We start from the raw sequence: 27,186 nt of genomic DNA, 5'->3' as shown, positions 1-27,186 counted from the left end.
TGGTCCTAAAGATGCTCAATTTGACTGAGATCTGGGGAATTCGGACACCTTGAACTCTCCATCATGTTCCTTAAACCATTCCTGAACTTCCACCAGGAAACACCACTGTCATGAAGGGCTGTCCCTGACACATGGCTGCGTTTACACTGGGCATTAACATGCGACCTGTATCCGGATGTTGTCCACATACTCACTGAAAAGACCAGTGTAAACTCGCTTCTGATGGGAATGTTATCCGATCACGATCAGCGTGTCCGGGTTCGGAGGTAGTCGAGGACACATTGTGATCGGATCTCAGTGTAATGTAAACGCAATCCAGCATCGTGTCTGCATTCACAGGTGGACGTCACACAACACCCCCCATTTTTCCCACCACAGCTGGCAACGTTCTCGGACCCATATGTTTCTCTGTACCGTTTCCATTACAGCATCTATCCACATTATTAGCACTTCCGGCCTCTTTATCCTCCTCATTTTGTCAGATTTGTGAAATGTCCCCCGACTGAAAACCCCTTCAGGTCGACTTTGCACCGGAGCCATCCTTTTTATTTAATTTTTTCTTGGGAATGCGAGATCTGATCTGTTATCCAGACACAGAAGCCACTTGATGTGGACAGGTGTAAACGCACCGTGTCCTGATTGGCTTATGATCCGATCTGCTTGATCGCATGTTTATAGCAAGTGTAAACGCAGCCAATGTTTATCATCAAATTGACATCCACATGAGTGACTGGATACTGGGTTTCCCACATGAGTGACCGGATACTGGGTTTCCCACATGAGTGACCGGATACTGGGTTTCATCAGAACATCACATTCCCATCATCATCCAACAGTGGTCCTTGTGCATGACTAGCCCAGGTAAACGCGGCACACGTACACGTGATGTACAGTCAAACCAAAAAATTATTCAGACACCAGATATTATTTTTTACTAGCTAGGACATTATAGTTCATTTATGTAAGTGAGGAGAGCAATATAAAGTAAACTGTGACATATTATACCCAATATTCTTCATACAGCGACTACCAGTAACATTTATACTAATTTGGGACCAAAAATTCTTCAGACTCTTTGACCTGATCATGTTTTGCTGAAGTGTTTTTTCTTTAATTGCTAATGCTCTTTTCACACACAGACTGAACAAAATGAAGCATTGCTTGGTGATTGTTTGAGCTAAACTGGTATTATGTAATTGTGTAGTTAAATTTAACAGCTGACAGATATTCATCATAATTCATCAGTGAGAGTCTAACAGAAGGACGGACAAAAAACAACTGAGTTGATTTTGATTTTCTAAACTATAGCGAATAAACTGTGATAATGTGAGAAATGTTGAAGGTGTCTGAATACATTTTGGTTTGACTGTAAAAGAAAACGGGACTCATTGGACCAGACAACCTCCTTCTTCTTCTCCAAGGTCCAATTGCGACACTTGCGATTGTAGACGTTTTCGACAGTGGACAGGGATCATCATGTGTGACCCTGGACCACAAAACCAGTCACATGTCGCACGGGTATATTTGTGGCAATAGCCAACAATACATTGTATGGGTCAAAATTATCGATTTTTCTTTTATGCCAAAAATCATGAGGATATTAAGTAAAGATCATGTTCCATGAAGATATCTGGTAAATTTCCTACCGTAAATATATAAAACATTTATTTTTGTGAGTGAATGCAACACAATCGTGAACATAAATGAACAACTTTAAAGGAGATTTTCGCAATGTTTAAATTTTTTTGCACCCTCATATTCCAGATTCCAGAATAGTTGTATCTCGACCAATAATTGTCCTATCCTAACAAACCATACATCAATGGAAAGCTTATTTACCCAGCTTTTAGATATATAAATCTCAATTAACAAAAAATTACCCATATGACTGGTTTTGTGGTCCAGGGCCACATTCACTCTGATTGGTCTCCAGCTCCAAACACAGCAGTTGCGACACATTCCTTCCATCATTACGATTTTGTGTATCTTGTGCCACAGCAAACCTTCTGTTGCCTCAGACCAGATGGGATTGCTTTTGTTGCCCTTGTACATCGATGAGCCTTGGACGGTTTGTGTTTGGCCCTCTTCAGAAAGTGTTGGTAAATTCTCACCACTGAGACACAAGCCTCGCAGTTTCAGAGTCTCTGACCAGTCGCCTTGCCATAAAAATGTGGCCCTTCACAAAGTCACTCAGATCTTAATTCCTGTCCATTCCTCTTGCATTCAACATGTTGATAACGAGAACTGATTGTTTGCTCACCATCTAACCAGACTTTAAAGTCCCCCTGTGGTGAAAATCCAGCTTTTAATGTTGTTTATGTGTCTATGTGGTGTTTTAATATGCTTTTAGTCAAATCATGTGCAAATTCATAAGTCGACAGCATTGCTGAGTATTTTCTCCTTAAAACTGCAGTGAACCAAAGACAGTCTCAAAAACACGCTTTGAAATCGCTGGTGTTTCTGACGTCACAAACTACCTTGTAACCAATCAGATCAACGTGTGATCGTCAACCAGTGGATCTCTGAGCTGAGTGAGTGAGTGGAGGCGGGGCTCATTTGCATATTAATAGAACCGTGAATACTAAATGAGGCAAGGGTGTCGAGTTACATTCAAGATATTTTAAGGTATGAAGAATTTTTTTCTCAAGGAAAAAACATTTAAATGTTATTTTGGTGATCAAAGATGAGTTTTAAGGGATAAAATTATTGACTACGGGGGGACTTTAATATGTGGCCTTGTTTATGATCAACGATATTCACTTCACCTGTGACTGCTCAATATTTTGGCTCATCAGTGTATGTATATTGATAAAATAAATATATATTTTTAATGCAGTAGTTATATTTATGCATACATGACTACTGCATATTAATGAATAAAAAAACTATTTATTATTATTATTATTATTATTAAGAAGAAATAATAGAAGTATCACAAGGTAACATTATAGTTGTCCAGGATCCACAAAATGACGCCGGTTCTCGCATTTCCATTGACTTGAGGGCCGAATTATGACTGTTACTGCATTATCTGCCCACTAACAAACATGCAGCATCATGGTCTTAAGGTCTGAGAACATATTTGTAGTATTTGGATCAGTCTTTTAACGCCAACACAAGCTGTTTCTGATGTAGCATTTTTAATGGAGCAAGACCAACCCAATGATGAGGCTTTTGTTTGGGTGTTTGTTGAGTTACGACTTCACAGACTCTAGGGCTGATGGGAATGTGTGCTCAATCACTGCTCGGTGTAAAAGTTTAACAGCGTTCGGTTTTAAAGGCGAGCGAACCAACAGAGAAGCGTGTCGACCTGCACTCGTTTGATTCTGGTAGGTCTGCTCTTATCTTCACACACAGATCTGCCCTCGCAGAGGAGATACTGCCAATCAAGCGTGAATGTGTGTGTGCGTGTGTGTGTGAATCTTACGTGCTTCTCTCCTTCGATCCTCTTGTCTGCGAGCTGAACGGCTTCCAGGTACTTAAAATGCAGCTCCATGAGTCTGTCAACCTGCAGAAAGAGAGCGAGGGTGAGCATACGTTACAAATGCACCGAAACACCACACGAACACACCATCAACGGCAAGAGGAGATGTGCTTCAGGACCCAAATTCACGTTATGTAAATTATATTCATATTTAACTGCGGCGAAATCCCACACAAGACGAATGGTGCTGTGTTGTTTAAAAACAAAAAGAGACATTCGTCATCCTCTTTCTAGCGATTACTGTGACAATCTGAAGACAGAAAACAGAACTGAGGCATGATGCCCATATGGCCGAAATCTTTGAGCTCGTGAAACTACCAATAATGCACTGCTCCTGTCAGAGAGATGAAACAGGGCCCAGCAGGACTGTGAGGGTTATTTTAAGTGTAGTGACTGCTGAGCGATAACAGCACACGTGTTCGTCCAGGTGATGTATGGAGACCCCCGGCAGAGACTAAAGGAGACGTATAACACAAGATGAAGCGAACCTCATGAACACAGCGGAGAGAGTCCAGACAACACACGCATCAAACATTACACTGAGGCACGGCGGACCGAAACGACGAGAAAGCAAGAGAGAAAGCGAACAAAACAAGTGAAAAGAGCCAAACTGATGGAAATAAAAGACCAACGAATGGAAAAACAAACAAAAAGGTGAACATACCAAATAAGAAATAAATGACAGACTGATATAATTAATAGGCAAAACAAGGAAAGCCAAAATGAAAGAAAAAAACCTGCGAACAAAACAGCATGATAACAAAACAAAAGGAAACAAAGAACTTAAAAATGCTGAAAAAAATTAAAGGAACTGTATGTAGGATTGTGGCCAAAACTGGTACTGCAATCACTTTCAAATTACTGTAGAGCGGTGTATCCCCTCCCCCTCCCCCCTGACTCCAGGTTGCCAGATAGGCTGGCATTTTTTATCCGACACGTTTGTAGCTGAAGCTGTGGTAACTAGAGCAGAGCTGGCAACCCCGATGCTGAAACACTACTGACTTCGTGATTGGTAGATAGATGGAGGGTGGAGCTTCAGGCCAAAACACAACATGACAACATAAACATCAGTTGAGGGCTGCAACTTCACTTTTAAATGACAATATCCTGGCCGGACTACTGTTGTCAGTGATATAAGTATTTGAAATAAACATGATTTCTTAATGTCTAGTGACATATCAGGGCCATTTTATGATTAATTGAAATACATTTCTTACATACGGTTCCTTTAACGTTAAAAAGAAGAGAAAGTATGAGCAAAACCAACCAACAAGAGTGAACAAAAATCAAACGAACAAAACAAAACAAAACTCAATGAAATCAAGAAAAGATGAAAAAACTAAAAAGAATAAACGAAAACGGGTGAACAAACCAACAAAGCAAAACAAGCAAATAAAGAACAAATGAAGAAAAACTACAGAATAAATGAAAACGAGTGAACAAACAAAACACCAGAAAATAAAGAACAAATGAAAAAACGAACAAAAAAATCTACGCAAAAGGGTGAACCAACCAACAACAAAAAATTTAAGATTTAATAAAAGAATGAATGAAAAACAAATTAACAAAAAAAACAAAAATGGGAGAACAAACTAACAACATGAAAAATAAATGATAGACTGAAAGAATTAATCAAATAATGAATAAACAAATGAACAAACAAAAGGACAAAGAGAAAAACGAAAGAATGAACAAAAATCAACCAACAAGAGCAAACAAAACAAAATGGCAGGAAATAAAGAACGTCAAATAAAATAAAAACAAAATAATAAATGAAAACAACAGTAAGGTGAACAAACCAACAAATCAAAAAAAAAGAAATAAATAATAGACTGTTAATAGACTAATAAAAATGTTCATGTTAGTTCACACTGCATTAACATAAAATTTTTGACCTTAAAAATGCATTAGTAAATGTTTAAATTAACATTATGATTAATAAATGCTGCAGTATTTTTCATTCTCAGTTCATGTTAACTAAAGTAGTTAAAGTAGTATTTTTTCATAATAGCCAATTAACAAACATAATAACCGACATGTCTAGCCAAGACGGTAATGTTTTGTTTCTAGATGAATTGGACTTCTTTAAGTAGCTCAGCGTGTATAATCTTTACGGCAGCATTAAGCCCATCTGCCGCCATCTCTCCTCAAGCGCTCTCTGCCGGATATAGAAGCAGAAGATAATAAAAGGCGTACCGTCAGCTGTCTTATTTTTACCTTCTCGCAGTCGTTCTCTGTGAACTTGCTGAGGAGACGACTTCTCTGCTGGCCTTTGAGGTTCCTCAGCATGGAGGCGATGATGGAACACACATGCTCTGGGAGAAGAAAACAAGGCGTTAGTGTCCTCATTTAAACACACTCCTGTCATCCACACACACTAAAGAAAGGGAAAACACAGAGCAATGAGTGGGAGGTGACACCCGTGAAAGGCCAATGTGCTTTTCTAGACTGAGAACACAGATTACACGTCCTCGTTCTCCTCTTGTAGCCGTCTTTCGCTTGTGATCAAAAGTGGAGCAGAAACGACAGTAAAGTTGACTCGAGAAGAGAGAAGAGTTCACGTTGAGTTGCTTCTATACACTACCGTTCAGACGTATGGGGTCGGTATGATTGTTGTGAGTGTGTGTGTGTTTTTGAAAGGAGTCTCTTCTGCTCACTAAAGGTCTATTCGGACGGGATCAGCTTCACAAGGGTCGATGGAGTGTAATTTTACCACAGGACGTCTGTAATATTAATGGCCAGTTCTCACAGGATAAGAGATCTCAGTAAAACTAGCAGAAGTGTGAGAGTAACTCGATTTACACACCGCCGGCACTCCTGTCGTCATGTGTGTGTTACGCTGCTTCCTGATATCACGTGCGCAAACACATATAACCTATATTTATGTCCGGTCGAGCGATGTATTAATGAACTTCAGATTGGATTGTGTTGGTAATAGGCTCTTATCTAACGCTAAAAGATGTTTCGTTCCTCTAACAAGTGCTGTCGATCTTCTCTCTGATCTGAATGGTGTGTGTGAAACACTTGAGTTTTGCCACAGACTCGTTCCAGCGTCTAGAACACAACTGATGCTTTATCAAGCGTCTCCATACTCGAAAAGCCGCGGAAAACTACTTTTAAACAGGAAATGATGGAATATTGACGTATATATTTACAGCGGGTGAATTCGCGCGGGATCAGTATCACCTGAGGGAATTTTTCCAGACCTTTTTACTGAAGGTAAAAGTCTGCGTAATCTTTACTGACATTGTCCGTCATGATCACTGAGATGCACATTCGGACGGGACTAAAATCACAGAGAAGCTCTGGTCATTATTACTCTACCCCTCCTCTCCATGTTACACTAGTCCCGTCCGAATAGGGCTTTAGAGTGCATTTATTTGATCAAATATAGTAAAAATTGTGACATATTATTACAATTTAAAACAGCTGTTTTCTATGTGAATATATTGTAAAGTGTAATTTATTCCTGTGATCAAAGCTGAATGTTCAGCATCATTACTCCAGTCTTCAGTGTCACATGATCCTTCAGAAATCACTCTAATATGATGATTTGAAGCTCAAGAAATATATATTAATTTATAATTAATGTTAAAAACAGTTGTGCAGCTTCATATTTTTGTGGAAACCTTTATAAATTGTGTTCAGTATTTTGTTTTTATGAATATCAAAAAGAACAGTGTTTTTGAAATAGAAATCTTTTGTAACATTATAAAAATGTCTTTACTGTAACTTTAATGCTGAACAAAAGTATTAATTTCTTATTTTTTTATCATAATGAATGGTAATGTGTAGTGTATATCAGTGCTACAGAAGACATGGAAACTCTACCAGTTATTAAGTACAGGTGCTTTAAGCTTCATTGATTTTTATTAGGAATGCACCGATATTAACATTTTGGTAGATACCGATAACCGATATTTGAAAGCCGATAACCGATATATTGGCCGATAAATCTAAATCCAAGTTTTTATATAATTTTTGAGAGCCTGATTACAAAAACAAAAGTATCACCATTAAGATCCAGATCCCAAGAACACAATTATGATGTTCTAATTATAATTTTATGTAGCCGATATGACAGACTTATGTTGTACTTTACAGTATTTTCTTTTCTTTTTTTAAGTGATTCCAATCATATTTCAAGTCATTTAAAACCATCATGGCAAACAGTTGCATCTGAAGCGTCTCAGCTGAAGGAAATAACACATTATTAATCGGCTTTAATATATTGGAGAAATGTCCCTATAGGGTCAATAACGATAACATTGAAAACGAGCATTTATCGGCCGATACCGATATGGTGGCCGATATATTGTGCATCCCAAACAGAAATATATGGTACACATGTCTTATTTTTGTCTTACTGCTTGTTTTTTTAATCCATTTTATAGTAAGTATCAACACAGAGTCAAAAGTTGTAATTTACTTAGAGATAAAAGGAGAAATTGCACAAAAATTGGCGAGCGAGTCAGTGACTGCTTTAGATAACTACTGCAAATGGAAAATACGAGGCTGCACTAAAAGCTTTAATGACCGTGAGTGAAGTGCATGAAAGTCATTGCACGCTGCTGTCGACTATAAAAACACACCAATGAAGAAGAATTAGAGCTGAGCGAAGCGACACACAACAAGACTCAGATGTGATGGCATGTTTCCCTCCAAGAAGGAACAACAAGCTAAATTTACAGTCAGACTGAGTCCGTCACACAAGAAATATCACATCTAAAAGAAAGAAATGTCAACATGCTAAAGGGATTGTTCTCTCAAATATGATCATTCTGTCATCATTTTACTTTTTTTTTTTTATACTAGTTTATACTTTTTATATTTTAAGTTAACCTGCATGACTTTCTTTCTGATGAACACCAAAAAATATATTTATTTTGAAGTCAGTGACAACAACATTGGACCCCATTGACTTTCATTGTATGGACAAAAAATTATTTGCTTTAAAGCCCATCTCAGAATAATTGAAATGAATTGTTTTTTTGTTAGTTCTTTCGCTGCAAAAAACAATGTATGAAAACAAAAAAGATCGAACAAAAGTGAAAGATTAAACTAGCAAAAAAAAATGAATAACAAACATAGCCAACCCTGAAAAAAACAAATAAGAATGAAATAACTAAAGAAAAAACAGAAAACAAAAAAAGAGAAGAAAAAACAAACAAAAACAAATTGAGTTGCAAAGCTAAAAAAAAAAAAAACGAATCAACACAGAATTACAAGCGAAAATGCGAAAATTTTTGTTGAGTTTGTTCATGCATGTGACGGAAAAATATATCATGTTATTATTTTTTTCAGCTTTTTGTTTGTTAGTTCTTTCACTGCAAAACACAATTAATGAAAACAAACGTGAGCAAACGAAAGTGAACTGAACAAACAAACAAAAGGAGAGCAAACGAGAGCGAAATATATAACTAGCAAACTAAATAACGAAGAAAAAACCAGCGAACACAGGCGACGCTAAAACACCAAGAGAGAGAAAATAACGAAAGAAGAAACAAAAACAGAACGACAATACAACAAAAAGCAAATCAACAAAGAATTACAAGAAAAACTGAGTGTGTGTGTGTATGTAGCAGGGAATAATAGATCACAATCTGACTTTTATTGAGATTTTACTTCTTTTTTTTCATATTTATGGTTAATTAGGGCAGATTACGCTCTTCTACGTTGTTTAAACTTCCACACACTTCTAAACCGTAAGAAAACTGTAAGAGTGTTTGAAGAGGTTATACTTTACCAAAAAAATTCAATCATTTAACGTCTTCTAAAACAACACGTTCATAAGAGTAGTCCTTCATCAGGTTAAAAATCAATATTTAAACACCATCTTGCACAAACACTCACATCATATAATCAGACGGCCTTGATAAAACCATTTAATTTGGCCTTGGCCTTCATCACCGCTGAATACCAATGAGTTTAAGCATCATCTCTTAACCAACACATGCATTCTAATGCGTCGGGTGAACGAAGGAGACGCATTAATCACCAGACGGAGAGAAGAAACGCCCGGTCAGCACTGTGAGGATGTCGACTCGAGGCCACCGGGAGAAAAGTGAACATTATTAGCGGAGGAATAAAGTGTCTGGGGCGAGGAACAGCGCCACAGGGAGCGGATGAGAGCAGAGAGGTCTGAGATAAGTGTGTTATCTCCCAGCTCTGCCTCGGGAAAGCTTTTGTCATCATTACACACAGGAAAGAAGACTCGGCTACCAAAACTACATCACTCCAGGTCGTCGTGGCAACAGGGGGGAAGGCCATTGGCTGGCAGGAGGTGAGGGAGGCGGGGCTTACAGGAGGGGGCGGGACTGTACTCTACTCTAACAAGGATAAAGGAAAATACAAAGAATGGGGAAAAGTGTCATTTGACCATTTTTAGCCTGTAATATAGTGTGATATGTAATATGAAAGACAATAAAATTCATTTAATAAAAATGAATACACTGTAAAGTGATTTTTCTATCATTTGTAATAAGGCATCATTTCGAATAAGTATCCATAAAAAAAAAAATACGTATAATAAATAAATAAATAAATAATGTATTCAAATAATTTAGAAATAAAATAAAAATGCAGCTATATAATTATATATTAAAAAAAATTAAGAATAAAAATATAATATAATTAATAAATTATTTATACATTTAATAAAATAATATATAACATATTTGGAAAAACTTTTATAAATGTAATAATTTATAAAACGGTGTATAATTAATAAATATGTGTGTTTTTATTAATTATAAACAATGTAATGAATAATTAATTTACAAATAAAAACAATTAAAAATAATATTTTTTTTTAATATAATTAACATAATTAATATATTATATATACACATATAATTGTAATTCTTTTTCAATTTTATAATAATTGAAAATACTTTTATAAATGAAATAATTTATACAAAAATGTATTCAATTAATAAATGTGTTTTTATTAATTATACACAAAATAATAAATTAATTAAAAAAGAATAAGTGTAAAATAATTTAGCAAAATGTATTTAAAAATATTAAATATATATATATTTATGAAAAGTTGCATATAAAAAAAAAGTCAATTTTTTTTTTATTAATATTCATTTTCATAAAATATTCCAAAACATTGGAAGTCATGCAACCGCTTTGTGTGATTACAAGTCTTAAGTCTTTATTTAACGATATTACTCTCAGACAAAGCTTAAATGGATTACAAAATGACACATTGGCAAAATTTACATTAAACACGGAAACCAAATCAGTGACGCGATGTTTGATATGAGAGCAACAGCAGAAGGGAAAACTCAGTGAAATGTCAGTGTGTTTGTCATATAAAATAGATGTGAAACAAGTCACAAGGACTGTTCACTGTGCTTTAACATTATTTTCTTTCCTTTTTGGAGCTTGAAAAACTCATAGAAAGTCATACAGGTTTGCAACCACAAGAATCAAAAATCCCTTTAAATTCTTACCTGGGATTTCAAAACTGCCCCCAAAATATTACTCACATATTTATTTCAATTTGCATATTTTATGAAACACTACTTGAAGAGACGAAAGAGATTTCCAGGTACAGTAGGCTAGCTTTATTTAATATATAGTAAGAAATACTACAGAAATTGAATAATCAAATGAAAAATATGCAGAGAGAAGACAAAGGTGTTTTGTTACAGTTCAAGAAAATCCCTTCAAACAAAGCGGATTATCACATTATCAACATGCGAATCTGCAGCCAAAAGAACAGCTAATTTTCAATAATGAATCCATTAGCGAAACCTTTGAGAACGGCAGAACAATGATCCGATTCCAAGTTTCATTTGAAACGAGAGAATTAGCAGAGCTCTGGAGATCAGCGCAATTACACCAACGCTTTTGATCCAATTTAGCACAGCAATTCCAGCGCTTCCCGCAATTATCACGTGTCCGGTAGAGATTAAAAAGCAGTTAAAAGACAATCATTAGAAATAAATGAACTGCTGCTTCTCCCCTCCGCCATTTGTTCGGTTCACATTTGGCCAATTTTGAGTCGCCACTGAGACGTCAAAGCAAATGGGTTTGTCTCAATCGTTGTCTTACATCTCTCTAAAGAATCATTATCCTCTGCAATAGACAAACCACTCCAGCAATTCAGTCTAAAACTACTCTATGAAGACTAATAAATAATCAGAGAGACAGAACGACTGACACTTGGATGAAGAAAGCAGAGTCAGGGTTATTGTTGATAACTCAAACTAAGACTAAAACCATAAAAAAACTGTTTTGTTGATTGGAATAAAATAAACATTAACTGAAAAAAAAAAAATTCAGTTGATTCATTTAGTTTAATTTAATGTACTTAAATAACTAAAACTATATAGACATTTAAAAAAAAACTCATAAATGGAAAAACATAAAACTTTAATATTAAAATGAAAACAAAAAACGAATTCAGAATAGTAATAAAAATGTAATTTAAATTTAGTTCATAAAAATTTAAATTTAATTTAATTTAAATATAATATAAATCTAAATAATAGTACAATTCAGAATTATCCAGTAAAACTAGTTAAAAAGTTATGTGAGATAAAATAAAATATTAAATATTATTTCAGCTAGTTGCCACTTCAGATGTTGAATTAGTCCCTGTCGGGGCGTCTCGACTCTGTTCTGTTGTGTCCCGAGGATGTTCATTTCCCCGACCCTGGAGCGACGCTACCGTGACCTTCATCCCCCCGGCAGGACGAACCCCCAAACCTTCAGCTTCATCAAAGAGTGTTCTCCCTGAGTCTCAACAACACTTGCAACTTGCAAGTATAAGAGTGTTCAGATGTAAAGGACTCAGTAGTAGAAGTAGTTGGAAAGTCTGATATTAATTTGCATTAATCAGTTCTGAAATCATTTCAGTTCATCGATTTTAATCTCTGGTTCAACGATAAATATCAGTACAGATAAATACACTTGTGATTTTCTATGTATTATAATGTGTTAGAAACGAAACAAACACACACACTCTAAAAATACTGGGTTGTTTTAACCCAACTTTGGGTCAAATATGGACAAACCCAAATGTTGGGTTAAAAATGTAATGTAAAAATGTAACCCAATGGCTGGGTTTGTCCATGTTTGACCCAAAGTTGGGTTAAAACAACCAAGCATTTTTTTTAGAGTGCACACACACACACACATACACACACAAAACAGCCAAACTGCATTAAAGAAGTCTAAATTGGCTGCTGGGTTCAAAGTTCACTGCGACTGAGACAGACGTGTCATGACATCATTAGCTAAAACACATCCTGACAATTTCTCAATTCTTCTGCTTTTCAGCTCGACGACATGTAATTACTGGACTGAAGAAGAGAAAGCGAGCCTAAAACGCAGTGGGAGATTAACGCCGTCTCGCTTTCTTTGTGCCTGTCAAGGATTGTTTACTTGCGGACGCTCCATTTCAGTTCCTCATACAAAAGGAGGACGCAGTAAATACGCTTTAAAGAAGTTTTAATGAAACTTTTTTGCTGTTCTTTCAAACCATTATCCGTCAATAAAAGAGTTGGCGCACAATGCATTGTGGGAGAAGACATTATTTCTCCACGGTGAACCTTTCTTCTCCGCTTGCAAATGGAAAGCGCGTTTTGTAATCAGCTAATTACGAATGCTAATGCTAGCACGCGGTCCCTCGTCATGGGGTGGGATGTGTTTCAGAGGGAGTTTCACAGGGATCAGTGTGAAGTTTCTCCATCGGCCGTAAGAGCTTAGCTGTTAAATTACTCAAACTCTCAGTCGTCAAAGCTGATAATTAATTCATCAGTTTAATGCGGCTTTGTCTCCATAAGCACCTTTTGTCTCTGAACGAACGTCAGGGATTAAGACGCTAACGGCTGATTGATGGCGGCGTAATCTCACAACAGCCATATTTCACATGATCATGTCATAATGCAATCACGTTTCCTAAAGCAACAAACAAACCAATTTACGAAGAAAATAAAAATGTGCACAAGTGTTTTCACTTTCAAGGATAAAGAGTTTCTGTTGAGGACAAACTTGCTAAGCCAGAACATAATTATGCAAATATATTTTTGCACATACAGTACCGCTCAAAAGTTTGGAAATATTAAAATTTTTTATGATTTTGAAAGAAGTCTCTTATGCTCATCAAGCCCTGCATTTATTTGATAAAAAATACAGAAAAAACAGTGATATTGTGAAATATTATTACAATTTCAAATAATGTATTTTTATTTTAACATACTTTAGCTGATCAAAGCTGAATTTTCAGCATCATTACTCCAGTCTTCAGTGTCACATGATCCTCCAGAAATCATTCTAATATGATGATTTGATGCCGTCTGACACGCTGATTATGTCAGTTTCATGTTTTATATACACCGAGCAAATTTATAAAACAACCCGTGAATATATAAAATGAAAGTGGACAAAGGCTTTGTGAATGAACATACGTTTTCTTTTTCTAAAACAAAAATAGAAATTAGTTCTGCTTGTGTTTCTTGAATGAAGTCCAATGTCTTTTGCTCTCAAGTCTGAGTTTAGTGAATTAAATTTTTTTTGCTATACAATTTGAATTTTAGTAAAATTTATTTTCAAACTAAATAGTGAAACACTTAACTTTATCACCGCTTTTATTATATAAATATATATATTATTTAAAGTCTGTAATTATATATAATTTCTTAATTTTTTTCTGCATTATATAATTGTTTATTTTATTAGTTTGTAATAAAAATGTATGCAATATAATAGTTATATAACATTTTGTAAACTTATGTTAGTTGCGATTAATCGCGATGGATAAATAATTTAGTGCTGTATATATACGTGTGTGTGTGTGTGTGTGTGTGTGTGTGTGTGTGTGTGTGTGTGTGTGTGTATATATATATATATATATGTGTGTATGTATTTTTTTTTCATGTTATATACAGAATAATTTCTGATTATTATCAGTGTAAAAAAAAAAAAAAAAAAAATTCTCATTAATTTGGCAACACATTTAATTCTCCATCTAAACAAAACCAGTACACAAAGACGTCTGAGTATTAAGACATATTTCTATAATGTGGCAGTATGTCCTTATATTGCCGAACCGGCCACTACAGCCAAACTGTAAAACTTTCCAACAAACTCTGAAATACACTGTCAGCATTCAAACTAACTGTGTGACCCTGGATCACAAAACCAGTCACGAGTCGCACCAGTTTATTTGTGGCAATAGTCAACAATACATTGTATGGGTCAAAATGATCGATTTTTCTTTTATGCCAAAAATCGTTAGGATGTGAAGTAAAGATCATGTTTCATGAAGATATTTTGTAAATTTCCTAACGTAATAAATATATAAAACATGTATTTTTGTGAGTGAATGTAGAACGATCGCACACATAAATGAACAACTTTAAAGGAGATTTTCACAATGTTTAGATTTTTTTGCACCCTCATATTCCAGATGTTCAATAGTTGTATCTCGACCAATAGTTGTATCCTGACAAACCATACATCAATGGAAAGCTTATTTATTCAGCTTTCAGATGACGTATTAATCTCATTTTTAAATAATTGTCCCATGTGACTGGTTTTGTGGTCCAGGATCACATATGTAATTTATCCTGAATATGGTCCATTTCAGCTCGCTTTGAAACTCGGCTCTTTCCACACCCTCGACACGCATCTTACACATTCACACATCCATGAAACGCCCTATCAGAGCTTATTCTAGTGTGCAGAATCACACTCAGAACTATAGTAGATGTAGGCTCTCTCTGTAATAATTATTAACAATCGTCTGAGGAGCTTATTTGTAACGCCGTGGCAAAACAATAACAGTAGCCGCAGAGTTTACTCCCCGTGGAAGAAACCGCGGGATGAAGTGTAAATAATAGCTGGGAAAAAGATATTAGTGTGAACTCGCCGTCATATTACAATGCCTCTGTGTGTGTGTTTGTCCCGCTAATTGAGCAACTCCGCCAAACTAAATCCATTTTAAAGAGAATAAAACTGGTGAGAAAAAGATTAAAAAAGGGAGTGAAGCAGAACTACAACCGAGACAGAGCAGCAGAACAGCACACTTCTCCTCGAGTGTTGAAGGTTTCCACAAACCTTCATGCTCCTTGTCCGATATTCCCACTTTCTTCATCTTCTTGGGAGTCTTCATGAACAGAGGGAATATGGTCCGGAGGCCCAGGATGTCCACGAACTTGTGACAGTTATCCGAACCCTCTGGACCGATCATCCCGTAATCCAGGACCTTCAGCGCACTGACCCGAGACATCTTCTTCTCCCTGGACACACACACACACACACACACACACACACACACGATCAGAAATATTGAAATATTTAAAAAATACTCAAAGAACTGCAAACTAAACTAAGTAGTTAGCTAAACTACTAACAAAGAAACTACTAACAAGAAGTAATTACCTACTTACAAGTCATTTAAGGGACAAAATGTGCAATTTTTAGGAATCAGAGCAGAAATTAACAGGTAAAAAAAAAAGTGCATTTGCATACATTTCCAAATAAATTAATACAATAAAAAAAACAATTAAATAATGCAATATAATGATATAATAAATGCATATTTTACTAGTTTATTTACAATATAGTTTGCAAAAAAATTATACAAGTGCTGTATGTATAAAATTTTTAATATAATTGATTTCAAATATAATATATTAATTTATTATTGTATTGCATAAACATTACAAATAAACTAATAGCATTTTTTTAATAAATTAAGTTGCATACAAATATTACTTAAATTATTTAAGTAATATTTAATTTAATTACGATATTAAATTATATATATTAATTGCGAGTAATCGATTTTAAGCACTAAATTATTTATATCTATCGTGATTAATTGCAACTAACATTAAAGTTTACAAAATTGTATTTAACTATTATATTGCATCCAGTTTTATTACAAACTAATAAACAATTATATAATACAGATTTTTTTTTTTATTATATATAATTACAGACTTTAAATAATATATATATTTATATAATAAAAGCAGTGATAAAAGTTTTTCACTATTTATTTTGCAAATAAATTTTACTACAATTCAAATTGTAGGCTATAACCCTAACCAGCGGGAAAAAAAAATGCATTACATTTTTTAGAATTCACTAAACTCAAACTTGAGAGCAAGAGACATTGGACTTCATTCAAGAACTCATTTCTATTTTTGTTTTAGAAAAAGAAAACGTATGTTCATTCACAAAGGCTTTGTCCACTTTCATTTTACATATTCACGGGTTGTTCCGAAAGTCTAGGAACAATTGTCTAAATTTGCTTGGTGTATATAAAACATGAAACTGACATAAGCAGCGTGTCAGACGCTGGAAACAGTTTCTGTACAGACACAAGCCGACTATCATGGCCTCGCTCAAGGGAAATGTAGCTGTCCGTCACACTGCCACTTCCTTCATCCCATAGTGACAAACAACAGTTTATCAACGCCGCGGGAAAATATTTCAGATGTCAAGAAGAAGAAGAAGAGAAACACAGACTGGCAGAGAGAGAGAGAGCAAGAGAGCGAGCGAGAGAGAGAGCGAGAGAGAGAGCGAGAGAGAGAGCGAGAGAGAGAGCGAGAGAGAGAGCGAGAGAGAGAGAGCGAGAGAGAGAGAGCGAGAGAGAGAGAGCAAGAGAGAGAGAGCAAGAGAGAGAGCGAGAGAGAGCGAGAGAGAGAGCGAGAGAGAGCGAGAGAGAGAGCGAGAGAGAGAGCGAGAGAGAGAGCGAGAGCGAGAGAGAGCGAGAGAGAGAGCGAGAGAGAGCGAGAGCGAGAGAGAGCGAGAGAGAGCGAGAGAGAGAGAGAGAGAGAGAGAGAGCGAGAGAGAGCGAGCGAGAGAGCGAGAGAGCGAGAGCGAGAGAGAGCGAGAGAGAGCGAGAGAGAGAGAGAGCGAGAGCGAGAGAGAGGGAGAGAGCGAGCGAGAGAGAGAGCGAGAGCGAGAGAGAGAGCGAGCGAGAGAGAGAGAGAGAGCGAGAGCGAGAGAGAGCGAGAGAGAGCGAGAGAGAGCGAGAGCGAGAGAGAGCGAGAGCGAGAGCGAGAGCGAGAGAGAGAGAGAGAGCGAGAGAGAGAGCGAGAGAGAGAAGGAGAGAGAGAGAGCGAGAGCGAGAGCGAGAGAGGGAGAGAGGGAGAGAGCGAGAGAGCGAGAGAGCGAGAGAGAGAGGGAGAGAGCAAGAGAGAGCGAGAGAGAAAATAAAATATAAAATAATACAATTAAATTAAATAATAATTATTGTGATGTGATGATTGAATGTAACCTCAGTCTTGTTAATAATCTTTCAGTTATTAATGCCTTTCCGGTAATGTTCAACAAATATATGGGAAAAAAATCTAATACTAATAATAAAAGAAAATCTAATTTAAAAGATATAAGAAGTACATCTGAGAGGTGAATACTGAAAACTAAGGGAGAGACGGACCTGAGCATGAGGTTCATGAGCTGAAGCCCCTCCCCCCTGAGGAAACGATCCCGATTGGCCGGAAGCATGAGGCAGGAACACAGGGCGTCAAACAGGTTTTCCATCATCTCCTGTTCCTCCGGCGTTGCTGGGTTGTGACGTTTAAACACCTGTGAGGAGAACATCAATATGATTATTCTCACAAAACAAATGTCTGGGACATCAATGTTTTAAAAATAAATAAGTATATATATATATTAGGGCTGGGACAACGCGTCGAGGTCATCGATGACGTCGACGCAAAAAATACGTCGACGCAAAATATGCGCATCGATTCGTCGACCTGTTTTTATTTCTCCAAAAAACGTTTGCAAAACGTTTACCTTATGTGCGCTGAATATACGCGATGGCCGGATCAACATTCTGTCCAACGTTATATAACCAATCCAGGGGTTTTTCTGCATTGATCTTTTTTTTGGCGGCTGTCAAATCCTTATTTGATCGGTGAGTGATGTAGAATAGAATGACTGCTGGGGCGCGTACGAGAGAGAGCCCCGGCCGCGCGCGCGCACTCACAGTCTTCAAACAACACGAGCGCTGCTTGCTCTCTCTCTCCCTCGTGCATATTAATCAAAATCATTAAACACGATAGAAAAAGGGCGAAACACCAAAGTTTCACGTGGAGCATTCTGAGATTTTTTTTTTCTCCATGACAGGCTGCTGGCTCCCACTATTAATTTTTATTTATTTTTTTTGTTGGAAAAGCACTCTCTGTATTAGCTTAAAGCCCTCAAGTTTACATTGGTTACTGTATTCTTTCAGTTGCTCTAAACAAGTATTTTGGGTGACCTTTTTTATTTTTTTATTGAATGCTAGTCATCAAGTTGTTGTTATTTTCATCTGAAAGAACTTTTTTTCAGTAAGCTAGCTAGGCCCTATGTGTTCAGTAAGCTTGTTTCAGTAAGCTATGTGTTTTCAAGGCTTTAAGGTTTTATTGAATGCTATCTCTGACTAAGAATGCATTACTTTGCACTTGTATAGTCTTTTATTTTGTCATTTTAAGAGCAATAAACATATTGCAATGTTAAGGAATTCATGTTTTTTCATTCAGATATGTAAATCAACATGTATAAATTGTTAGTAGTCAATTAATGGGGAGATAATCGATAATCGAATCGAAATCGAATCGGTCTGAAAAAATTAATCGTTAGATTAATCGATGCATCGAAAAAATAATCGCTAGATTAATCGTTTAAAAAATAATCGTTTATCCCAGCCCTAATATATATATATATACATAAAAACGATAACAAATAAAAACTATCTTATTTGGCAGGCCAAAATAACAACAAAAAATGAATACCCTCTATTTTATTTTATTACATAGATTTTAGTTTAAAGAAATGTTTTGGAACGATTTGTTCCAGAAACTGTTTGTTAATCTGACTGAAAGTCTCTTCACACCCTGATAGCAATCACTAAGTTAAGTGGTCTAAATATATTTATTTGTATATATATATCAAATGTAAGGAAAAGTGTAGGACCATAAAATGTTCGTCCAAGCACTGAATGCGGTTAAGCTCTATTCGGACGGGATCAGCTTCACAAGGGTCGATGGAGTGTAATTTTACCACAGGACGTCTGTAATATTAATGGCCAGTTCTCACAGGATAAGAGATCTCAGTAAAACTAGCAGAAGTGTGAGAGTAACTCGATTTTACACACCGCCGGCACTCCTGTCCTCATGTGTGTGTGTGTGTTACGCTGTTTCCTGAAGGTAAAAGTCTGCGTAATCTTTACTGACATTGTCCGTCATGATCACTGAGATGCATATTCGGACGGGACTAAAATCACTGAGAAGCTCTGGTCATTATTACTCTACCCCTCCTCTCCATGTTACACTAGTCCCGTCCGAATAGGGCTTTAGACAGACGTCAGTCACAGAGCAGCGCAAACGAACAGCAGCCGACTTATACAGTTTCTCCTGAACCAAAACAACCAGCTTTTGCTGCATTCACACCATAACTACTGTAATCTGTGACTCGAAATGATGCGTGTCATTGTCAACACTATCAACGGTGAAATGAATCTGCAGCAGTCAGGTGTGTGTGTTCACGTGTTTTGGAGACGCTCTGAAGGGACGGTGGGATCTTATGCACATTTACATTTTTATTTGCAAGTAAACGATTACATTTTGCATGGTCATGTTGAACAACATGAAAACGCAATCAAAGAGATTTTGAACAGATTGTTAAATGAGAAAATAGCAGTTTGGAGAACAATGAAAGAAGCTGCCCGTATATTCTGGGTCATGATGATCTCTAAAGAGTCTCACACTGTGATTTCAGACAGCAGCTGAGAGAGAGAGAGAGAGAGAGAGAGAGAGAGAATGAGACAGAGAGAGAGAGACAGAGAGAGAGAGAGAGAGAGAGAGAGACAGAGAGAGAGAGACAGAGAGAGAGAGAGAAAGAGAGAGAGAGAGAGAGAGAGAGAGAGAGACAGAGAGAGAGTGAGTGAGTGAGAGAGTAGAGAGTGAGAGAGTGAGAGAGAGTGTGAAGAGAGTGAGAGAGAGAGTGAGACTTACTGAAAGCTGCTGCAGTAGTACATCAATACCATCCATTTCTCCCAACAGCTCCCTCGTTTCTGAGAGAGAGAGAGAAAGAGAGATAGAAGGGGGAGGGAAGAAATTAGTGAGTGGTGCGAGACAGACAGAGAAAAGATGATGAATGTTAGTTCAGTGTGCTAATAAACCTTAGAAAAGACAGAGAGAGATGTGAATGTGATAAACCCCACTGTACAGGAATACAACACACACACAATGAAGCAGCTCACTGAGGCTCGCTTGAAGCCATTAGTAACGGAGGGCGCACTATGAAATTAGTTTTATTTTGTTTTTCGTTTCAATTTTTCTAGATTTCGTTTTAATAGTTTAATTATATTTTAATAATCAAAAAGCATGTCATTGCTTTCATCTTTAAGAATTTAATAAATCTTTTAAAATGTAATCAAATGAAAATTAAACAATTACTTTTATTTTTTTTGCAAACAAACAGGTTTTCAGTACATTGTACTGTAATATACAGAATATTTATCATAATTTCTTCACGTTAAACCAAACTTTTATTTTGGAGGGTTTTTGTGAAGAACATCCCAAATTTGCCGTATTCCGTGACATTCCACGTTAAACAGTAAATTACATTTTACGACTGGATTCAGTCTACGTTTTCTGCGTTGCATAAAACATAGGGCCCTATTAATATTACAGTAATGGTATATATCACAATATTAGTTGTTTTTGCTGGAATTTCAACCCCAAACATCTGTTATCTTGACATCAACATTAAATATATGCAGAAATATACTGCATATAAGACTTTAAATTCAATGAGGGTGCACAGTTATTGTTAGAGTAAATAGAGTCAAATCAGCAATATATCAGTGACTCTGCTCTTAGATATCAGCACTGGCCATACACTTCTTTTATAGCATTTATAAATGATGTCATCATTGAGAGTTGATGTGAATAAAATGTAAATATATATCATTTTACTCTATGTGCTGTGGAGTCATTTTTGACCAGCATTGTTTTACATTTTGTTATTTTTCTGAATTTTTTACTTCATCTTTACTTCACTTGCCGTGTGAACACACACACAAAAAAATAAATAATCATGGACAATTCAAAAAGGTTAAATAGCCCTGAAAAAAATAGTCACTGTTCGCAGTCAAAAATTTAATTTCACCCAGTGGAAATGTTTGGTACTGCGCACAAACAAAATCTTACTGAAAGCTAATTTTTTTTAGATATCAACCTCAAATTTGGAGCACAGCTTGTTTAGATTGATTTATGGCTTTGATTTTCACAGTTTTAGAGTAAAAAAAATTAAATTTTAGTTATTTTTCACTTCAGCAATAATCCTCCAAGTGCCGTTTTTAAAAACAGACCAAACTTAAGTCTGTGCTCAAAAGCATTAAAGATTTATGACATGTACATGCTTAAAAAAGGGAATAAAGGATTATAACTACCGCATAAATATAATTTAGTACCATAAAATGCAAAATATTAAACCAAAAATATTAATCAAACTAATATATCAATTATTATCAACAAATCATTTTGACAAACCAGTGGGATGTCAACTGGAAATGTCACAAAATGTCAAGCTAAAGGCCTGTTCACATCAAGAATGCGCTGTGAATGTTGCTATTGATGTGAAAAGGCCTTTAACAGTTTGTTACTCCATATTTTCAACACAGAGTCTGCAATTATACATTAGCACAGATTTAATGCACTGGAGTCAATGATAAACCCATGCACATCCCTAAACAAAGCAATCCGTCCCTTATTTTTCCTTACTGTCATTGTTTTGTAGCAGGATGGCCAGTATTTCACTGCAGTACAGCTTGTTGGCATCAAAAGGCATCTTTGCCTGTTTGGGAACACAACAAACACACTTTCAATGGCGTTGGCAGCAGCGTCCCATTCGATCTGTGCGTCGTCTTCACTATTGTCACTGTAATTGCTGGTGCGCTGGATTCATGGAAGTCTTCAGGGAGCATTAAGACTCGAACAGCATGACGCTCTTATTCCGGCAGCCAGCGGTAAATCTGAGGAGGATTTCACCTCATGTGGATAAAAAACACTGTGAATTGTGGCAGCAGGCCTACAGCTCTTATGAAAATCTCAAATCCAGCTCAAAAATAATAAATGATCGAGTTAAACCCGTCATTACGTACAGCCAACTTCAAACCAGCTGACACTGTCTGTTCACTGCTATGAAAAAAGGCTGAAGTTATTTAAAATATATATATATTTTTGCTTGACTTTTAACTTTAAGGGTGAAGTGTGTAATTTTTTTGATGTCTATCCCAGTTTAATGTGCAGAGAGTCAACGCTAAGTAATATCAAAAGTGTGCTTTTAAAATACTGAAATACTGCTGTGTGTTTGAGTGACTCAACAAATGGGGTCATTGTTTTTGCAAGTCTGTTTGGTGCACAGGAATTACACACTTGTGTAACTTGCTGACCATGTATTCATGCATAGTTATGATAATTAATAGTAAAGAAAAGCTAATTAAGCAAAACTTGTAAATAATAAGTGTAAATAGTAAGTACATGCATAAAGGATTAAATAACTGCGTTAAAAATAAACGCAAAAATGCTTATGAATAAATAAATAAATGCCCAAAAAAAGGTTATAAAATGCTTTTAAAGTGCATAAATAAATTCCAGGTTAAGAAAATAAATGCATGAGTAAACTAATGTTTAAATTCATAAATAAATGCATACATACATAAATAAATAAATGAATAAACCAGATGACGTTTGAAAGCTCTAGGAAATTTGGGTTATTTTAGAGAATTTGAAAAATCCCAAGCCAAGTATATAAATGCACAAATAAAATGATTAAATAACTGCAAAAATAAACACAAAAATGTTTAAACGAATGAGTAAATAAATCAACACTTAAATAAGTGCATAAAAAATAGATGCATGAGTAAACTAATGCTTAAATTCATAAATAAATGCCTAAATAAATAATGCATGCATAAATAAATAATGCATAAATAAACAAGATGAAGTTTGAAAGCTCTAGGAAACTTTGGTCTCATTTCAGAGAATTTAGAGTAAACTCAAGTCAAGCATATAAATGCAAAAAATAAATTAAATAAACAAACAAACCAGATGTAGTTTTAAAGCTCTAAGAAAATGTTGTCATGTTAGAGATTGGGAAAAACTCAAGCCAAGTTTGCACAATAACAGTATATTTGTTTTGTTAAGCCAAGATAATAAGTCAGTCAAACTCCATTATCAGACTATATTAATGAGCAGACTAACATTCATAAAGAGCCATCAGTGAATGAAGTTCCATTAGGAGTGAGGGATGGTGTGTTACCTTGATCCTCTTCAACAGCCACTGCATCAAACCCTGCTGGGCCGCTTCTGTACACAGCCCGGGACGAAACTCAGCCATGTTCTCAATCACAGCTGTCACAAACACACACAGAGATCTGCTGTTACTGAGTGTCCAAGCTTGTCATACACACGCACACTTTTAAGAATCGTGTGTGTGTTGTATTATGACCTAGTTTTTGCAAAGTCTGCTTCACCTAGTTGCCATGATAACTGATGGAGAAACTGCAGTGAGATCAGAACACAGCGCATGTCTAACTCAACACAGCGCATGTCTAACTCAACGCAACGCATGTCTAACTCAACGCATGGCTAACTCAACGCAACGCATGTCTAACTCAACGCATCGCATGTCTAACTCAACGCATGGCTAACTCAACGCATGCCTAACTCAACGCAACGCATGTCTAACTCAACGCAACGCATGGCTAACTCAACGCAACGCATGTCTAACTCAACGCATGCCTAACTCAACGCAACGCATGTCTAACTCAACGCATGCCTAACTCAACGCAACGCATGTCTAACTCAACGCATGGCTAACTCAACGCAACGCATGACTAACTCAACGCATGCCTAACGCAACGCATGCCTAACGCAACGCATGCCTAACGCAACGCATGCCTAACGCAACCCAACGCATGTCTAACTCAGCGCAACGCATGGCTAACTCAACGCATGGCTAACTCAACGCAACGCATGGCTAACGCAACGCATGGCTAACACAACGCATGGCTAACGCAACGCATGGCTAACGCAACGCATGGCTGACGCATGCCTAACGCAACGCATGCCTAACTCAACGCATGCCTAACTCAACGCAACGCATGTCTAACTCAACGCAACGCATGCCTAACTCAACGCAACGCATGCCTAACTCAACGCAACGCATGCCTAACTCAACGCAACGCATGCCTAACTCAACGCAACGCATGTCTAACTCAACGCAACGCATGTCTAACTCAACGCAACGCATGTCTAACTCAAGGCAACGCATGTGTAACTCAACGCAAGCCTAACTCAACGCAACGCATGCCTAACTCAACGCAACGCATGCCTAACTCAACGCAACGCATGTCTAACTCAACGAAACGCATGCCTAACTCAACGCATGTCTAACGCAACGCATGCCTAACTCAACGCAACGCATGTCTAACTCAACGCAACGCATGTCTAACTCAACGAAACTAGGGCTGGGACAACGCGTCGAAGTCATCGATGACGTCGACGCAAAAAATACGTCGACGCAAAATATGCGCGTCGATTCGTCGACCTGTTTTCATTTCTCTAAAAAACGTGTGCAAATTACTTCACAGTGTGTACCTTATGTGCGCTGATACGCGATGGCCATCATTCTATCCAACGGTATATAACCAATCCAGGGGTTTTCCTGCATTGAATTTTTTTTGGTGGCTGCCAAAGCCTTATTTGATCGGTGAGTGATGTAGAATAGAATGACTGACTGCGCTTGACAGGACGCATATAAGTGCGAGAGAGAGCCCCGGCCGCGCGCGCGCGCACTCACCGTCTTCAAACAACACGAGCGCTGTCTTGCTCTCTCTCTCTCCCTCGTGCAGAGCCGTCGCATAGGCTGTGCGAACTGTGCAACCGCACAGGGCCTCGCGCCACTAGGGGGCCTCGCAATCCTGCTGTTTTTTTTGTTTTTTTTTACATATGTTTTTGTTGTTGTCCCCACCACTTTTTAAAACATCTCGCGGCACGAATATAACAATTCTACAAATAAAACATCTTATAAAACATCTTGCCAGTTAACTGGCAGAGCATTCATTTCGTTCGTTTTTTAAATAAGAGATGATCTAGTGCTGAAATGTTTTTTTAAATCAAGTGATCAAAGTGCTGTTGCGGCTGCGATCAGTGGGCGGATACAGTGTTTTCTCGTGTGGCTCGCGCACACACCGCACTAACTTCACTCGGACGCGCGCTTCAATCCGTTGCGAATACTGTCTTCATTCTGGTGAAATCACCAAACATAATGCACACAAATGTGTCCCTGCTTGATATACAATCACTGATGAACATAATCGGTTTTGATGAGGGAAAAAACTATACGAAAAAAAATACTATCCGAACCGAAAACCTCTAACACGATAGGCGAAAGTTCTTCCACTGGACCATTAAGATACACATTTTAACATAGGCGGATCTATGTATATATTCACATGAAAATTCTCGAGCTGACTTGATGTAAAGCCGCTCGTTGCACATTTGATTTTTTTCCCTCTGAAATAAATAGCAAAAAGTCATAGCTGACTCTGAGACTATGTGCATGATTATGCTGTATTATTTTACTTGATAAAAACGTATTGCAGCGAGGTTATGCGTGCAATAGAACTAGAACAGCTACGTCCGTGTGTCATGCGCAATTGAGCATCCACATCAAAGAGCAGGGCCTCGCATTTCAAGTTCGCACAGGGCCTCGCACCCCACCTGCGACGGCACTGCCCTCGTGCATATTAATCAAAATCATTAGACACACGATAGAAAAAGGGCGGAAGACCAAAGTTTCACGTGGAGCATTCGGAGATTTTTTTCTCTTGAATTACCACGGAGTGTGAATTGTGGTAAAAAATAAACTGCCGGGATAATCACACAACGCTTGCCGTAGGTTACACGTCCACTAATGACATGTCCGATTCGCGAACTAATGACTAATTTGAACCGATTCACTTTAATGAATGGTTAAAACAACTGATCTGTCCAACACTGAACTCACGAGACGTCTGAATCGGTGTATAACAAATCGGTAACACTTTACAAATGTTCCATTTATTAACTTCTAGTTAAGTACTTTTTTTTTATTCGTTTAAAAAAAAAAAAAAATGTAAGAAAAAGGTGAGTGGCAGAGTGTATTACTATACGTTGTTGTTATTTTTATGTGAATGAAGAATTAAAATATGCACTTTTTTCAGTAAGCTAGGACTATGTGTTTTCAACATAAATGTTCAATTCTGTTGGTTCAGGAAGGACGCCATGACAGGCTGCTGGCTCCCACTGTTAATTTTTATTTATTTTTTGTTGGAAAAGCAGTCTCTGTATTAGCTTAAAGCCCCCAAGTTTACATTGGTTACTGTATTCTTTCAATTGCTCTAAACAAGTATTTGGGGTGACCTTTTTATTTTTTTATTGAATGCTAGACATCAAGTTGTTGTTATTTTCATCTGAAAGAATAACTTTTTTTCAGTAAGCTAGGCCCTATGTGTTCAGTAAGCTTGTTTCAGTAAGCTATGTGTTTTCAAGGCATGAATGCTACCTGACTAAGAATGCATTACTATGCACTTGTATAGTCTTTTATTTTGGAATTTTAAGAGCAATAAACATATATTGCAATGTTAAGGAATTCATGTTTTTTTTCTTTCAGATATGTAAATTAACATG

At 36.8% G+C, this 27,186-nt stretch overlaps 1 protein-coding gene across 1 annotated transcript in view; it reads right to left on the bottom strand.

Annotated features, from left to right (window-relative positions):
• Positions 1-27,186, bottom strand: part of ctnnbl1 (catenin, beta like 1) — a 54,569-nt gene that overhangs the window by 16,573 nt on the left and 10,810 nt on the right. Inside the window, exons 7-13 of the mRNA XM_082145607.1 lie at positions 23,774-23,865; positions 22,234-22,306; positions 20,461-20,519; positions 17,898-18,046; positions 15,563-15,744; positions 5,702-5,799; positions 3,428-3,508 (exon numbers count right to left, since the gene is read on the bottom strand). Of these exons, the coding sequence (XP_082001733.1) occupies positions 3,428-3,508; positions 5,702-5,799; positions 15,563-15,744; positions 17,898-18,046; positions 20,461-20,519; positions 22,234-22,306; positions 23,774-23,865 (734 nt within the window). The remainder of the gene's footprint in view (positions 1-3,427; positions 3,509-5,701; positions 5,800-15,562; positions 15,745-17,897; positions 18,047-20,460; positions 20,520-22,233; positions 22,307-23,773; positions 23,866-27,186) is intronic.

This window comes from Leuciscus leuciscus (assembly GCF_965113295.1).
Source record: "Leuciscus leuciscus genome assembly, chromosome: 18".
Classification (NCBI taxonomy): Eukaryota; Metazoa; Chordata; class Actinopteri; order Cypriniformes; family Leuciscidae; genus Leuciscus; species Leuciscus leuciscus.
The sequence above is the reverse complement of the archived record's forward strand: the minus strand, read 5'-3'. Positions and strand labels throughout refer to the sequence as shown.